The 13,184-nt window shown below is 47.5% G+C and overlaps 1 protein-coding gene across 1 annotated transcript in view; it reads left to right on the forward strand.

The window, feature by feature from the left end:
• NINJ1 (ninjurin 1) overlaps positions 1-13,184 on the forward strand; it is a 126,386-nt gene that overhangs the window by 96,590 nt on the left and 16,612 nt on the right. The window contains exon 3 of the mRNA XM_063940796.1: positions 9,732-9,901. Coding sequence (XP_063796866.1) covers positions 9,732-9,883 — 152 coding nt within the window. The 3' untranslated portion in view covers positions 9,884-9,901. The remainder of the gene's footprint in view (positions 1-9,731; positions 9,902-13,184) is intronic.

Raw genomic sequence — 13,184 nt, forward strand, 5'->3', positions numbered from 1 at the left:
GTATGTATGTATAAAGAAGAAAAAAAAACCACGGTTAGGTGGTATACAATTATGGACGGACTGCCTGCCGAGTGCAGACACAGAGGTAGCCACAGCCGTGAACTACCGTACTGTGTCTGCTGCGACTGGATGATAAATGATATAAAAAATATATATATATCACTACTGCAGCCGGACAGGTATATATTATATATTATATAATGACGGACCTGCTGGACACTGTCTGTCAGCAGAATGAGTTTTATTTTTATAGAATAAAAAAAACAACAACACACAAGTGAAGTCACACGACGAGTGTTTAACTTTTTCAGGCAATCACAATATAAGTATACTACTAACTATACTGGTGGTCAGTGTGGTCAGGTCACTGGTCAGTCACACTGGCAGTGGCACTCCTGCAGCAAAAGTGTGCACTGTTTAATTTTAATATAATATTATGTACTCCTGGCTCCTGCTATAACCTATAACTGGCACTGCAGTGCTCCCCAGTCTCCCCCACAATTATAAGCTGTGTGAGCTGAGCAGTCAGACAGATATATAATATATATAGATGATGCAGCACACTGGGCTGAGCCTGAGCAGTGCACACAGATATGGTATGTGACTGAGTCACTGTGTGTATCGCTTTTTTCAGGCAGAGAACGGATATATTAAATAAACTGCACTGTCTGGTGGTCACTCACTATATAATATTATGTACTCCTGGCTCCTGCTATAACCTATAACTGGCACTGCAGTGCTCCCCAGTCTCCCCCACAATTATAAGCTGTGTGAGCTGAGCAGTCAGACAGATATATAATATATATAGATGATGCAGCACACTGGGCTGAGCCTGAGCAGTGCACACAGATATGGTATGTGACTGAGTCACTGTGTGTATCGCTTTTTTCAGGCAGAGAACGGATATATTAAATAAACTGCACTGTCTGGTGGTCACTCACTAGTAAACTCTCTGCACTCTCTACACTTCTACAGTACTCCTCCTAGTCCTAAGCTCCAGTAAATCTCTCTCTCTTATAATCTAAATGGAGAGGACGCCAGCCACGTCCTCTCACTATCAATCTCAATGCACGTGTGAAAATGGCGGCGACGCGCGGCTCCTTATATAGAATCCGAGTCTCGCGAGAATCCGACAGCGTCATGATGACGTTCGGGCGCGCTCGGGTTAACCGAGCAAGGCGGGAGGATCCGAGTCTGCTCGGACCCGTGAAAAAAACCATGAAGTTCGGGCGGGTTCGGATTCAGAGAAACCGAACCCGCTCATCTCTAATAAGAATATTCCCATACCTAGACGACCTGTTAATCTGAGCACAGTCGCAAGATTTACTGTTGAGCCATCTTCAACAGATGATAGTTTGTTTACAGAGACACGGCTGGCTCATAAATTGGGAAAAGTCGTCCCTGAATCCATCACAGCGGATGGTTCATTTGGGAGCCATATTGGATTCAGACCTACAGAAAGTTCTCTTACCGGAGAAAAAGATAGTCAAGGTTTAGGTCATGGCTCAGGAAGCGTTGCAAGCCCAGACAATGTCAGTCCATGCAGTAATGCGACTGTTGGGTCTGATGGTATGAACCTTCGACATGGTGCAATATGCGCAATTCCACTCCAGACCGTTGCAGCACCTTATTCTGACCAAATGGAACGGAAATCATCAGACGATAAAGATAAAGATTCCAGTAAATGTAAAAAGGTCTCTAGCTTGGTGGCTACAGACAGACCATTTAAACAATGGGAGACCCTTTTGGATAAAAGAGTGGCAAGTCCTGACAACAGATGCCAGCCTGCAGGGCTGGGGGGCGGTACTCGGAAGCCTATGGTTCCACTGAAAGATGCTGACTGGTCCACGGACCAATGAAAAACCAGAGGAGGGGCTTAGCGGGTGTGACGGGGGTGGAGCTATGCTCCGTTTCCTGGCACCGCATTAAAAAAAAAAAGTATTTGATTATACCTTTCCATCAATAGAGGGAAACCATCTGGTTCTCCCCCATTGATGGCAAAAGTATTCTACATCGACCATAAACCATCGATATTTTTGAATCATCGATGGTTGATGGCCATCCCTACCTATCAGCCTCCCAGTTAGGAAAATGTGCCCTTGGGAGCTGGTCATACTGGATCCTGCTCCAGCATTCTATTAGTTTATTCCTTTTATTAATTTTCTTTTCATTTATTATATTTTAAAAACTAAAAGGCTCACTGCATATCCCGTCCCCACTTCTTGCAAAGGTGGGGATCCGAGTTTTGGACAACCTGACACTTGTCAGGGAGGTTACCAGGGCCATACAAAAGGCTTCTGCTACACCTATTGAGGATCCTGCAGCCCCTCACTAAAGGAACTGACAGTCCCTCTGCACTCGGGAGTCTGCACGCCCGCATAAGTGAGCCGCTAGTTCTTCAAACTGTGAGTAGGTGCAGCGCTGCCCGTGGCCTCCTCCCTCCTCACACATCGTGGCCAGTGCTGGACGGCATCTCCCACTACTCCACGGTCAGACGCTGAGGATTCCAGATAGCACAAGCGGCCGTGATGGCAACGGAGATCCTGTCTGGGGCGGTATAGTGCTATATAGTCCCGCATGCCTATTCCTCACTACAGTGAGGGTATTAGCGGGTGCCCATGCTGGGTGTGTGCAGCGATGGCCATTTTATTGTAATAGGCACCGTGTTCTTGAGGAAGGAGGGCGGGGACCTTACTGTGGCGCGTTATGCAGACTCTCAGCACTTCCTGCATAGCCCTGCAGGTGCATTAAGCATCGTGTGTCCTGTCCCTCTCCCACCTACAGGTAGAGGACAAGCGATATTTTGATTAGACACCGTCACAATTCCAGCACTGCTGTATCGAACCTGCAGTACTGAGAAGATTCCCCTGCATCTAGTGGACAGCACTGCGGTCAGAAAACCGGCAGTCCTGAACAGATCCTTCTGCTTCAAGCACCCCAGATGTTACAAGAACTGTGAGTACACTGGGGGGTTTTTGCACTGGTTAGTGGAGCAGGGGATCTGAATTGGCAGGTTTGTGTGTATCTCCCTCTTTTCACATCACCGCTGATTCTATCTAAATCCTCTGTGTGGTGTATCTGACAGTATTACTGGAAGATCTAATACAAAAGCTTCCCAGAAGCTTTTTAAATGCATTAGGTGTGCCAATTCATGTACACAGTCAGAGAGTAAGTCTCTTTTATGTGATGCCTGTACTTCTGCTTACGACGTAGAGGACAGTTTCTCCTCCCCGTCTCCCTGGTGGGAGCAATGGCAAATTTGTCTGCTGAACTGGCCGAGTCCCGTATATCAGAGCCTCACTGAGTGACAGGTCTTACAAAGTTGGTGGAGGGACTGTCGAATCTAATAGGGTCAGCCCATCGCCCTTTACCTGCTCCATCAGTCAGACAGAAATGTCCTTTACCTTCTGTATTCCGTTCGGACGATTCAGATCCAGAGGATCCTCTGCAGGATGACATGGAAGAAGGAGAATGGGAGGAAAGTTTAGAAGACCCTTCACAGGAACTTGAGACGTGTGCTTAGGGAGTGGAACCTTTATTTAAGGCGGTAAAACCGGTTTTACTTTTTCCAGAGGAACAGGTAACAGAGCCTCAGGAGTACGATTTATTCGCAAACCAAGAAAAATCTGTGGTTGTTTTTCAGTTTTCTCAGCGGATGCATGATCATTTGGCTATGGCATGGAAACAGCCAAGCAAGCATTTCCAAGTTCCCAAGAAATGTCTTTCCCTCTATCCTTTACCACCTGCCATAATTGAAAAGTGGGAAACCCCTCCTCAGGTAGATGTGTCTATGTCCAGATTGTCAAAAAAGACAATTCTTCTTGTGCCAGGCGCCATGTCACTAACAGATTCATCTGAACGAAATCTGGAGACGTCACTAAAATCTATATTCACGGCTGCAGGAGCGCAACTCAGGCCATCGCTCGTAAGTGCGTGGGTGAACAGAGCGGTGGATAAGTGGGCAGAACAGTTAATACAGGGTCTAGACTCTGGGATGTCCACAGAGGAACTTCGTATCCTGGCTGAACATATCAGGGAGTCTTCATCTTATTTAGAAACTGTCGCAAATTACATTAGCCAAGTTAACGCTAGAATTTCTGCCTTGGCAGTGGGGGCTCGCAGAACCTTCTGGTTACGAACTTGGCAAGCAGATACAGAGTCCAAGCTGGCCGCTGAAACTCTACCTTTCAAGGGAGAATTTTTGTTTGGCGAGGAACTAAATAAATGGATTGCCCAAGTCACTGGAGGGAAATCTGCTTTTCTACCTTCCGGGGCTCCATTGACCCGAAGCGTTTACAGGGAACCCTCATTTCAGTCCTTTCGGGTGCCACACTCGCAAGGTAGAGGCGGCAGAGGTAAGGGTCATCCACAAACAGCGACTACCCGACCGGACCCAAAACCAGTTGAAAAACAAGTGGCATGATGGTCTACCATCCCACCTGGGGGCTCCACAGGTGGGGGCGCACCTGCAGGCATTTCAGTATGCATGGAGCCAGATAACTGCAGACCCATGGATTCTAAATTTGGTATCAAAAGGATACAAAATAGACTTTGCTCTTTTACCTCCAAATCGTTTCTTCACAACGAGTCTACCAATGTCTCTGGACAGAATGGAGATTCTACAGGCAGCTATTCAGTCGCTTCTGGTATTGGAAGTCTTAATTAATGTACCAACAGACCAAACAGGAAGGTGTTATTACTCCAACATTTTTGTGGTACCGAAACCAGGCTTTTCTGCGATTTGCAATTTTACAGGAACATTATCAGTTTCGCGTACTGCCTTTCAGTTTGTCCTCGGCTCCCCGTGTCTTCACCAAGGTGATATCGGTCTTAATCGCACACATCAGGACGTTGGGGGTCAACATAGTCCCATACCTGGATGATCTGCTGATCAAAGCACCATCCAAAGAGACTCTGATGGACCATGACCGGCTTACGTACCATATTCTCATACAACACGGTTGGATAATCAACTTAAACAAATCCAACTTATTTCAGAGGATACTCTTTCTGGGATTGATTCTGGATACAAAATTACAGTGGATTTTGTTGCCGATGGACAAGATACAGGACATCCGCCTGATGGTCAAAATGGTACTGAAACCAAACAAAGTATCCGTACACCTTTGCATTTGCCTGTTGGGAAAGATGGTGGCGACGTTTGAGGTGCTACAATTCGGATGTTTCCACTCCAGACCTGTTGACTTAATGGTCAGGATCCCATCTTCAGCTACATCAGTGAGTAACATTGTCTCCTCAGACCAGACTGTCTCTGCTGTGGTGGCTTCAGACCAGCAATCTTGCAGCAGGGCAAAGAATAGGAATTTGGGACTGGATAATTGTGACGACCAATGCCAGTCTAAAAGGATGGGGTGCCGTGGTTCTAGGGCATTGCTTCCAAGGATGGTGGACTTTGTAAGAAAGCAGGTTGCCAATAAACGTTCTCGAACTCAGAGCTGTTTACAGTGCGCTACTAGAAGCAGAGCACCTTCTCCATGCTCATCCTGTCAGAGTACAGTTGGACAATGCAACAGTAGCATATATCAACAGACAGGGCGGCACCCGCAGTTGGAGTGCCATGAGAGAAGTCTTTTGGATTCTCAGATGGGCCGAGAGACATCTTGTGATCGTGTCCGCCATTTTTATCGCAGGAGTAGACAACTGGGAAGCAGACTACCTAAGTTGCCAAGACATGCACCCCGGTGAATGAGCGCTCCATCCAGAAGTGTTCCAGGCTCTAGTTCGTCGTTGGGGTTGCCCTCAGATAGATTTGATGGCATCACGACACAATCACCAATTACCAAGATATGTGTCTCGAACAAGGGATCCGGCAGCGGAGGCGGTGGATGCACTTGCAATTCCTTGGAATTACAGTCTCGGCTACATTTTCCCACCTCTTCGTCTGTTACCTCGAATACTAAAAAGGCTAAAAAGGGAGTCAGTCACTCCCACTATTCTGGTCACACCAAATTGGCCTCGGAGACGTTGGTTTGCAGACCTGCGAACGCTTCTGGTGGACGATCCATGGACACTACTTCTTCGGCCAGATCTCATCCAACAAGGTCCATTTGTACACCCCAAGCTGGCACAATTGCATTTAACGGGGTGGCTGTTGAGACCGACATATTAAGAGGTAGAGGGATCCCAGAAGCAGTCACTCCCACTATTCTTCGGGTAAGGAAACCTGTGACTTCGGCCCATTATTATCGTATCTGGCTGTCATATATGTCTTGGTGTGAAAGACAACGCATGCCTTGCAGGTCTTTCAGGCTTGCCAGACTCTCCTTATTTTTACAAGAAGGACTAGACGCGGGCCTCCATCTGGGCTCTCTGAAGGTTCAGGTTTCAGCTCTCTCAATTTTCTTTCATCGAAGATTGGCTCTCATACTGTACCTGAAGTACAAACGTTTCTTCAGGGGGCTCTCAGACTACAACCTCCATTTATTGCTCCAAAGCCTCCGTTGGATCTTGATATGGTGCGGAGTTTTTTTTACAATCCTCTGTTTGAACCATTGGAGGATGTGGATTTATAATACCTCTCATGGAGGACAGCTCTCCTATTGGCATTGGTTTCCGCACGTCGGGTATCTGAATTGAGGGCCTTATCATGTAAACCTCCTTACTTGATTTTTCACGAAGACAGGGCGGAGCTTAGAACTCGGGTTTCCTTTCTTCCGAAAGTAGTTTCAGCGTTCCATATAAATCATCCTATTGTGGTCCCTTCAAGGATGATTTGGGACAGACTTCAACGCTGGATGTAGTCAAGGCGTTAAAGATTTACATCTCCAGAACTGCATCTATACGGAAATCTGAGATGTTATTTGTCCTTTATGTCTCCATTTCGCAGGGGCTGGCCAGCCTCCAAGCAGACTTTAGCCAGATGGATTTGACTGGCAATACGTCAAGCATATATCAGCAACGACAGACAACCACCGTCTTCAGTTTCACTCTCCGCTCACTCTGCTCGGTCGGTGGGAACATCATGGGCGGCACGTCGGGGTGCTTCGACACAACAGCTGTGCCGCGCGGCCACTTGGTCTTCTATTAATACTTTCATCAAATTCTACAAATTTGACATGTTTGCGACTTCCGCATCCAGCCTTGGCCATTTCGTGTTACAGGTGCCCCAGAGTGCTCCCGCCCAGGGGGAAAACTTTGGGACGTCCCCAGTGTAATCCTATGCCAGTGTCCCCTAGTGGATGACAGAGAAAATGGGATTTTGGTACTCACCGGTAAATCCTTTTCTCGGATTCCACAGGGGACACTGGCCGCCCTCCCTCGCACTGTGTCACCTGACTTGGTGTGTATATAGTTTGATTGTTTGGGTTCTTGTTTGTTCATTGTTCTCCTACTCCTATTTCCATCTCCTCTTTGTCTACATTTTTCTACCTGAGGGGCTGATGGGTGTTAGAGGGATAGGGGCCTCACACTTCTAAATTTTTTAAAGTGCCCAGTTCCAAAATCCCATTTTATGTTTGACTGAATGTACACACTTGATATGATCACCTAATATATTTGATCCACAACTGTAACATCCTTTCTATGCATTATTATATAAATAAGGCATGTTTTAGTGTGATTTCCTCTTCAGGGGTATATGCAATTGTGGTCGAATTCCGGCTGGAATTCAACCGTTTTTGGATTCGACACAATTCGACAGTCGAATCCCGGCCGCCGGGACCCAAATTCGACATATTCAATAAAAAACGGATTCGACAGTCCCGCTGTCGAAAAACGGACCAATTAACGAATAGTGTGCGTCCTGGATTCGACTTCATGGACGGCACAAAAGTGTTCAAAAAAACTCTGAAAAAAATTGCGTGGGTGTCCTCCCTCCTAAGCATAACCAGCCTCGGGCTCTTTGAGCCGGTCCTGGTTGTAAAAATATGGGGGGGGGAAATTACAGGGGATTCCCTGTATTTTAACAACCAGCACCGGGCTCTGCGTCCGGTCCTGGTGCCAAAAATACGGGGGACAAAAGACGTAGGGGTCCCCCGTATTTTTAACACTAGCACCGGGCTCCACTAGTCAGAGAGATAATGCCACAGCCGGGGGACACTTTTATATAGGTCCCTGCGGCCATGGCATTAAATCACTCACTAGTCACCCCTGGCCGGGGTACCCTGGAGGAGTGGGGACCCCTTAAATCAAGGGGTCCCCCCCCTCCAGCCACCCAAGGGCCAGGGGTGAAGCCCGAGGCTGTCCCCTTCATCCAAGGGCAGCGGATGGGGGGCTGATAGCCTTGTGTCAAAAAAAAGAATATTGTTTTTTGTAGCAGAACTACAAGTCCCTGCAAGCCTCCCCGCAAGCTGGTACTTGGAGAACCACAAGTACCAGCATGCGGGGGGGAAACGGGCCCGCTGGTACCTGTAGTTCTACTACAAAAAAAATATCCAAATAAAAACAGTACACACACACAGTAAAAATACGGGGGACCCCTACGTGTTTTGTCCCCCGTATTTTTGGCACCAGGACCGGATGCAGAGCCCGGTGCCAGTTGTTAAAATACGGGGAATCCCCTGTCATTTTTTTCCTCGTATTTTTACAACCAGGACCGGCTGAAAGAGCCCGAGGCTGCTCATGCTTAGGAGGGGGGACACCACGCATTTTTTGGGGGGAAATTTTAACCCATTCCCACCGAAAAACATGCACTGAATCTCTCCATATTATTTTAGTCAGTAAAAAAAAAATATATTCTTTAAAAAAAAATCTATTAAATAATACTTGTGGGTCATAAATAGACAAACCAAGTAGATAATCCCTTCTAATATAAATAGATATGCTATTAGCAATCAAAAAAGCACCAAAAAAATACATGTTTTAAAAATGTTTTATTAGATCACGACCGCAAAATGAGGCGGAATGAAATTGACGAAATGACTGTCGAAAAGCACTGTTGTCGAATCGGGTGTGGTTCATCAAATCGACAGTACCTAGGTCGACAATGTTTAGGTCGACCACTATAGGTCGACAGTCACTAGGTCGACATGGATTGGAAGGTCGACAGGGTTTCTAGGTCGACAGGTCTAAAGGTCGACATGAGGTTTAATTTTTTTTTGGTGTCGTTTTCTTCGTAGAGTGACCGGGATCCCTAATTAGTGCACCGCGTTCGCTCGCCATGCTTCGGGCATGGTGCCTTCGCTCCGCTACCGCTTCGCTCGGCACAGATTACCGTTCCAATCGTAGTCCACGTGGATTGTTAAGTACGAAAAGATTCAAAAAAAGATTTTTTTTTAAAAACTCATGTCGACCTTTAGACCTGTCGACCTAGCACATGTCGACCTAGAAACCCTGTCGACCTTCCATCCATGTCGACTTAGTGACTGTCGATCTATAGTGGTCGACCTAAACATTGTCGACCTAGACAGTGTCGACCTTCAGACCGGATCCCGTCGAATCGACATTCTTCAATTGAATATACTTTTGTTGAAAAGCCGCATTTTTACCATTGCAGACATGTCGAATTTGACAAATGTCGAATTACAAAAAGTCGAATCTGAAACAGCAGATTTTTTGTCGAAAAGTACTGTATTACATTGTCGAATCCAATTCGACAGGTTTTTTTGTTGAAAATGCCCCGTTTTTTGACATTTGCGGCAATTCGACCGCAATTGCATATACCCCTAAGAATATTTTATATGTATCGATGTAAATAAAACAATATTTATTATCATCACTGTTCATGTTTATGAGGCACCAGAGAGCATAACTGTTGTCTGTTTTTATTGCAGTAAAGTATGATCTTAACAATCCTGCCAAACACGCCAAACTGGACAACCTTAACAATGCTGCTACAGGACTTGTATTCATCATCGTGGTGGTCAATGTGTTTATTACAGCATTTGGTGTCCAAAAACCAGCAGAGGCTCCAACAAAACTATAAAGCATAACATAACATGAGGTAACTATACATGTATATTAATAGAACCATACACCAGTTAGAATGGATAAAATGAATGTCAGTCTAAGCGGTTGATCCTATTATGCGCGAAGGGTGAAGTGAGCCGTTGCCGCGGCATTTTAACTTCAGCAATGGCACCCTTCACGGGCTGAATTCACACCAAAGTCCTCATAGCCCTATGGGGCACCGAGCACTTTTGTGCAAAATTCGGGCTGCCGTAAAATGCGCTGCTACCGCAATGATTCGCACTTGCGAAATCATCGTGGCTCATAGGATCGACCGCAAAGTGAATAACATTATTTCTCTTACGTCCTAGAGGATGCTGGGGTCCATATTAGTACCATGGGGTATAGACGGGTCCACCAGGAGTCATTGGCACTTTAAGACTTTAACAGTGTGGGCTGGCTCCTTCCTCTATGCCCCTCCTACCAGACCTAGTTTAGAAAATGTGCCCGGAGGAGCCGGTCACAGCTAGGGGAGCTCCATAGGAGTTCTTTTAGTTGTATTATTTTTAATAGAGTTTAGGCACAGGGATGCTGCTGTAAACAGCCTCCCTGCTTTGTGTGACTAAGGGGGGGAGTAGTGTCCGCCCTGCGGGGTCTGAGCCACTTACTATGCTGACAGGACACTGAGCTCCTGAGGTGATAGAACGATCACCGCCACAGGGGATCACTCACCCCAGCAGCATGCCGCCACCCCCTTACAGAGCCAGAAGATTGTGGCGAGTTAGTCACCGGCCCCCCTGACAAGCGGGGAGCCAGTGTGAAGATGGCGGCAACAGGGTAGGGAGCGCGGTGTTAACCGCGCTCCAGAGCTCAGAGGCACACTGTGCGGCGCTGTGAGGGGCGCCCTGAGCCAGCGCCTACACCCTGCACTGGTCAGCAAGCCTGTCGGGGTCCCTGGATCTCAGCCAGCATATACCTCAGGCCAATATAAACCTTGTGAAGAGCAGGAAGACGCGCCATCTTCAGGGGCGGAGCTTCTCCTCAGAGTGGACCCAGCAGCGTGCAGCGCCATTTTCTCTGCATGCAGTCTTCAGCGCTGTCCCTCTACATCAACTCCAGCTATCTGTACGGTACCAGGGGGTTGTAGAAGAGGGGGGAGGCAGTGTGTATACTGTGTCTACCTATTAAGGAGCACAGTCAGCATGAGGTGGGGATTCCCCTGTTCCTCAGAAGCGCTGTGTGTTGGTTGGCTCCAATATCTGTGTCTCTCTGCCATTCTTGGGGGGGTGGAATCTCTGTCTGCCATTACCCTGTGTTTATGACACTCTGAATCATAAGCTGCAGAGGATATATCTTCTCAGGAAGATCCCATTCCATGTAATCAGCATTGCACTGTTGTAGCGCATATCCCGGCTAGGGAACCGGAGTGGTTAGCCTCTCTTAAGAGGGTTATTTCTCAGATTTCTGAGAGGGTTGCACAGACTGAGAATGTTACTCAGGCTTTACAGTCCACTATGGCAGAATTGTCCGGTTCTGTTCCCTCGGGCCCCTCTGCGGTACACCCTCATAAACGTGCTCTTGCCAAAATTACGCAGGATGACACGGATAACGATTCTGACACCGCAGACGGTGATGGGGATGTGTTGAGGGGGGCGGCATCACTTGCTAAGGGGGTGCAGTTGATGATTGAGGCCATGAGAGATGTGTTGAATATTACTGACGCAACTCCTGAGCAGGTTGAGGAGGCTTACTTCACTGATACTAAGAAAGCCTCGCTAACCTTCCCTGCATCTAAAGAATTAAATGCTATTTTTGAAAAATCCTGGGAAAACCCGGAGAAAAAAATTCCAGATCCCAAAAAGGGTTCTGGTTGCTTTTCCCTTCCCTGAGGAAGATAGGAAAAAATGGGAAACCCCGCCTATAGTTGACGCATCTGTCTCCAGACTGTCAAAGAAGGTGGTCTTACCTGTCCCAGGATCTACCGCATTGAAAGAACCGGCAGATCGCAAGGTTGACACTATGCTCAAGTCCATATACACGGCTTCAGGGGCGATACTGCGGCCTACTATTGCCTGTGCATGGATTTCTAAAACTATAGCAAAGTGGTCAGGCACACTACTGGAAAACTTGGCTACGATGGATAAGGGTGACGTTGAATTGTTTTTACGTAACATACAGGATTCTGCGGGATTTATGGTAGAATCCATGAAGGACCTGGGTTCCATGGCTGCAGGGATCTCCTCCATGTCCGTCTCAGCTCTCAGGGGTCTCTGGCTGCTACAATGGTCTGCGGACGCGGAATCCAGGAGAGGTGTGGAGAACCTACCCTACACAGGTCAGGCTCTCTTTGGGGAGGCGCTGGATGCGTTGATTTCCACGGCAACCGCGGGTAAGTCTCCTTTTCTTCCCTCAGTTGCACCGGCTACGAAGAAACCTCCCAATACGTCACAGTCCTTTCGGCCCGCTAGGACTAGAAAGAACAAGCCCTCTAACACCTTCTTTAGGGGAGGTAGGGCTAAATCCAAAAAACCTGCACTTGCAGGTTTCCAGGACCAGAGGTCTGCTTCTGGTGCCTCAAAATCCTCAGCATGACGATGGACCGCACAGCTAGGTCAGTCAGGTGGGAGCAAGACTCCGGTATTTCAGCCACATCTGGGTGTCGTCCGGCCTGGATCCCTGGGTGCAGGATATTGTGTCCCGGGGATACAGGCTGGAGTTTCAAACTCTTCCACCTCATCGATTCTTCAAATCAGACTTGCCAGCTTTGCTGACAGACAGAGCTATTCTACAGGAAACTGTCCGAAAATTGGAACTGTCGGAAGTCATTGTTCCAGTTCCGCCTCATCAACAAAACAAGGGTTACTATTCGAACCTTTTTCTGGTACCGAAGCCGGATGGTTCGGGCAGGCCAATTTTAAACTTGAAATCGTTAAACCCTTATCTAAGGGAGTTCAAATTCAAAATGGAATCTTTGAGGGTGGTAATCTCAGGTCTGGAGGAGGGGGAGTTTCTGGTGTCCCTGGACATCAAGGATGCGTACCTCCACATTCCCATTTGGTCGCCGCATCAGGCTTATCTCAGGTTTGCACTGTTAGACGATCACTATCAGTTTCAATCACTTCCATTCGGTCTCTCCACAGCACCAAGGATCTTCACCAAGGTGATGGCGGAGATGATGGTTCTCCGCAAGCAGGGGGTGAACATAATTCCATATCTGGACGACCTGCTGATCAAGGCATCATCCAGGGAGAAGTTGTTACGGTCCATTGCTCTCATGACGCATCTGCTCAGGGAGCACGGTTGGATCCTGAACCTCCCTAAATATCATCTGGAGCCGA

Source organism: Pseudophryne corroboree, chromosome 9, assembly GCF_028390025.1.
Source record: "Pseudophryne corroboree isolate aPseCor3 chromosome 9, aPseCor3.hap2, whole genome shotgun sequence".
Taxonomy (NCBI): Eukaryota; Metazoa; Chordata; class Amphibia; order Anura; family Myobatrachidae; genus Pseudophryne; species Pseudophryne corroboree.